Source organism: Octopus bimaculoides, chromosome 5, assembly GCF_001194135.2.
Source record: "Octopus bimaculoides isolate UCB-OBI-ISO-001 chromosome 5, ASM119413v2, whole genome shotgun sequence".
Taxonomy (NCBI): Eukaryota; Metazoa; Mollusca; class Cephalopoda; order Octopoda; family Octopodidae; genus Octopus; species Octopus bimaculoides.
In genome coordinates, this window is record NC_068985.1 from 72499744 (window position 1) to 72503517 (window position 3774).

The 3774-nt window shown below is 37.0% G+C and overlaps 1 protein-coding gene across 2 annotated transcripts in view; it reads right to left on the reverse strand.

Annotated features, from left to right (window-relative positions):
- Nucleotides 1-593: 593 nt before the first annotated feature.
- The window catches only part of LOC106876213 (uncharacterized), a 7833-nt gene continuing 4652 nt past the window's right edge, over nt 594-3774 (reverse strand). For both annotated transcript variants that reach the window (XM_052968038.1, XM_052968037.1), the window contains exons 2-3: nt 2409-2631; nt 594-1894 (exon numbers count right to left, since the gene is read on the reverse strand). In XM_052968038.1, the coding sequence (XP_052823998.1) occupies nt 639-1439 (801 nt within the window). In that variant the 5' untranslated portion in view covers nt 1440-1894; nt 2409-2631 and the 3' untranslated portion in view covers nt 594-638. The remainder of the gene's footprint in view (nt 1895-2408; nt 2632-3774) is intronic.

Below are 3774 nucleotides of genomic sequence, written 5' to 3' on the forward strand. Positions count from 1 at the left end.
CTCCCTCCTTCTTCAAATATTTGAAATGTTTCTTCAAATTTTCCATATCTACCTTCACCTCTCTCATTCCCATGTCGCTGATCGGCCTGCCGCTGCTAGCTGCAGCTACGTAGCTGGTAGTCATATTAAACCACCTCAGCAATGGCTTTCAACAACAAAACAATTCCAACAAAACGGCAACAATATAATAACAGGTAAATCTTTATTACAGGCACGATGGCCTCATTTACAAAGAAAGGGGACATTACAAGGACAGACAACACAAAACGTGGGGTACATAGATCGAATTATGAGATGAAATGAGTAAATTACAATATGATGATGGAATGGGGTACGAGTCCCCCAAAGCTCACAGTTTTCTTATACAGTTCTTATTCTTTCATTAGTATGTATTGTTTCAGCTCCTCCGCCGTTACGACGCTTGGCAAAGTGTTGTAGCCCACATATAACCCACTTACTTGGAAATCAAATCTGTCTATTTCTCGCAGCTTCTTCGCTATCCATTCCGCCACCACTATTGCTTTTGTTTCATCATCAAACGTTCCGGATTCTAATTTCAGTCGTACCAATCCTTTTATCTTAGCTCTCTTTTTTTCCGTTTCTACACCCTTATTGTAGAAAAGTATTGTTCTAATATTTTAAAAATCTACCTTTCCGATTATCCTTCCTTCTGCCTTCGCTTTTTCCTGCTGTTCCATCAACACAGTCCACCAGTCTAGCCACCTCTCCTGTCTTGTCAACTGTTTTTCCTGCTTTGTATCTTGGGTTTCAATCTTAGTTACGTTCTGTTCCTCACTATAATTTCCATCTTTCTTAGTTACGTTCTGTTCCTCGCTATAATTTCCATCTTTCTTAGTTACGTTCTGTTCCTCGCTATCATTTCCATCTTCCATCATCTTTTTATTCTTTTCCCTTTTCTTTGTTTTTGGGGACTTTGGCGGCGATTCAGTCCGCATACGCTTTTTTTCTCCATGCCCCTCAGTCTCTTCCTGCTTTTCTTCTTCCTCTTCCTGTTCGGTCAGTACCATTTCCTCCTCACAGACCTCTGTTTCTTCTATTTTGTCTTCTTCTACGATTATTTCTCTGCGAGGACACACCGCTTGCATGTGACCTCTACTTCTGCATTTGTAGCATACTGGTTGCCTTCCCTCCACCTCGATCCGTAAACGCGTGTCATCGGGAAGCACTAATTCCTCAGCAATGTTGTGCAGGTCCGGTAGGGTAATGTGGACTAGAATTTCTACCCCAAAACCCCACCATTCGATTTCTCTCGACCTCTCCACTTTAATGATATCCACCTTGTCTTTGCATTTATATATTACCGCTGACACCAACCATTCCATATCTATCTCCAACGGTACTCTACCAATCCTCACTCTTGCCGCCCTTCTACCACAATACACTAGTAAAAGCGCCCATTCTTCCGTACTCAGAGGCATAGTAGAGTATTTCTTAGCTCCTTGCGAGTTTATGTAGCACCGCAGGTATGAAACATTTCTTTGAAAAGATATCGGAGTGCATAGCTCAATTTCTTTAAATTCTTAACGTTCCGCTACATTGTTTTATTTCATAATTTTCTTTTATTGACAGTTCAAATTTTCGTTTCACTTCGACTGTTTTTTTCTAACGGCAGGTCGAAAGCAAGAGCTGTGACTATGGTAATATTATTTTAATTGTATTTATAAATATTTAAGTGGTTGCAAGAAAGCAAAAAAGCTGTTAAAAAAATTCATTATTTTATCATTATCTTTAATTTTTCTCAAAAAAAAAAAAATACTTCCTTTTTGTTTGTTTGCTTTCATTAAATTTTCACAGTCCTCTTGTCTTGTTACGATACTGTTTTCATGGCAGCAAACAATTTCTACTTGTGAGGACACTGGACTCCTTTCATTGCCTAAAAATATTTATCGTTAAATGTTTCAATCTTCTTTATTCATTTTTTTCGAAAAGAAAAAATGAATGCAATATTCGTTACCAGCATGTAAAACTACATCTGTATGGACAATCTGAAAACAAGCTATTGAGAACAGAAAAAATCTTCAAGCGGTCAAAAGAAATCGAAGATCCATTCTTCTTGGCCATCATAATTTATTAAAACCATAATTTTATTAAACATTTGAATGCCTTTTTCTCTTTCTTTGAAGACGCACAACCAGACCGAAACACTGTGGTGTCTCGGAATCTTCTTACTTCAACGAATCAAATAACTTGTGAACGCATAGTCTGAATGTTCTCCGTAGACAAAATGCTGCCGCATTTAACACATTCACGTTCGAATCAGTAGAAACGTATTAATGAATATCTGAATTATGGTTTATTCTAAAAATATTTCGTTATTCTACAAATTCTTTATATACATTCTACAATATATGCATTTACTATTTAATTAATCATTGTTCTATATTTACCATTGTCATTCTTCTGTGAGATTGAATTCACTTATCTGCAACTATTTTAGGCTGAGAGGAACGTATAGTTCTCTGGGTTGAACACTGAATTCAGAAGATAGAAACCGCATTCCTTTTTGAATTTCATCCTTGACTCTTGTTTATCGACACTTTGGAATATCACCTTGAAGGGTTTATTCGATTAAATCGGCTCCAATATTCTATTCCTCTTTTTGCTGAGCCACTGAGTTACAGAAATGTATACGAATTAATACAACATGTTAAACGGTAAACAGGCACGCCCCCACCTCACATTACTGGCTTTTAACAGTTTCATCAACTGATTTCAATCACAAAACATTGGTTGGCCCGGGGCTATAGCAGAAGACACTCGATCAAGGTGCCGTGCAATGGTACTGAAACAAAAACCACATGGTTGCCAAGTGAATTCCTTAATTACCAACCCATGCCTGTGCCGATATAGTTATTATTTGAACAAAAGTTCAGATGTCACGGGGACGATTTAATTCCCTTATAATTTCGGGTTTGCTAAACATAACCGGATTTATAGGGGAACAAAAGGGGCATGTCTGATATCGTCCCACCCTTCTGTGACGGTGGTGGTGGAGTTTTTTAACGAGGTGCCTTTCTGGCAACTTTTGCATGAAAAGGGAACCCCCACAATGCATAGGCATTTATCTCTGAATAGCTTTTTCCTTTTTCTTAAGATTCTCCAGTTAGCTTACTTTGGGATTGAGTAAATTAACTACATAGTCCAAAAGCAGCTAAATTCCCTTCGGGATAAAATGAGCGGATTGATACAAAAAAAGAATAAAACCAAAGCACTAATAAATGATAATCAGTACTAATTATGTCTGTTTATCTATCTACCTACCAATCGATCGAAGTCGTTGTAGTTCTTTTTCTTCCCATGACCAACAAATTTCAATTTACTTGCGATTCAGACACGTACACGCAAGTATTGCCACTCTTAAAACTTCATTATTCAGTTCGACATCAAAGTCTTTTGATAGGTTTGTTAGGATCTTTTTTAAAACGGGGGCCACATTTTTCATTAATGTTTTACGTAGTGTTTTTGGTACCGAAAGACTTTCAAACTTCGTATACTTATCTATTTTGTGTTATAGAACAGAAAAATATTTTTGTATTCGAATTTATTTCATGTAAAAAATTGTCTTATTTCGATAATTTCAACCAATCACTGACGTCCATTCAGCCGATATACATTAAGTGCCGACTACATAAACAAACGATTCTTCGTTTTATTTGCTTTTCTCATTTTAAATTTGCTTTAACCCTAACCCTAACCCTAGGTTTAGGGTTAGAGTTAGGGTTAGGGTTAATTGTTTCAGAATCGTTTGTTTAT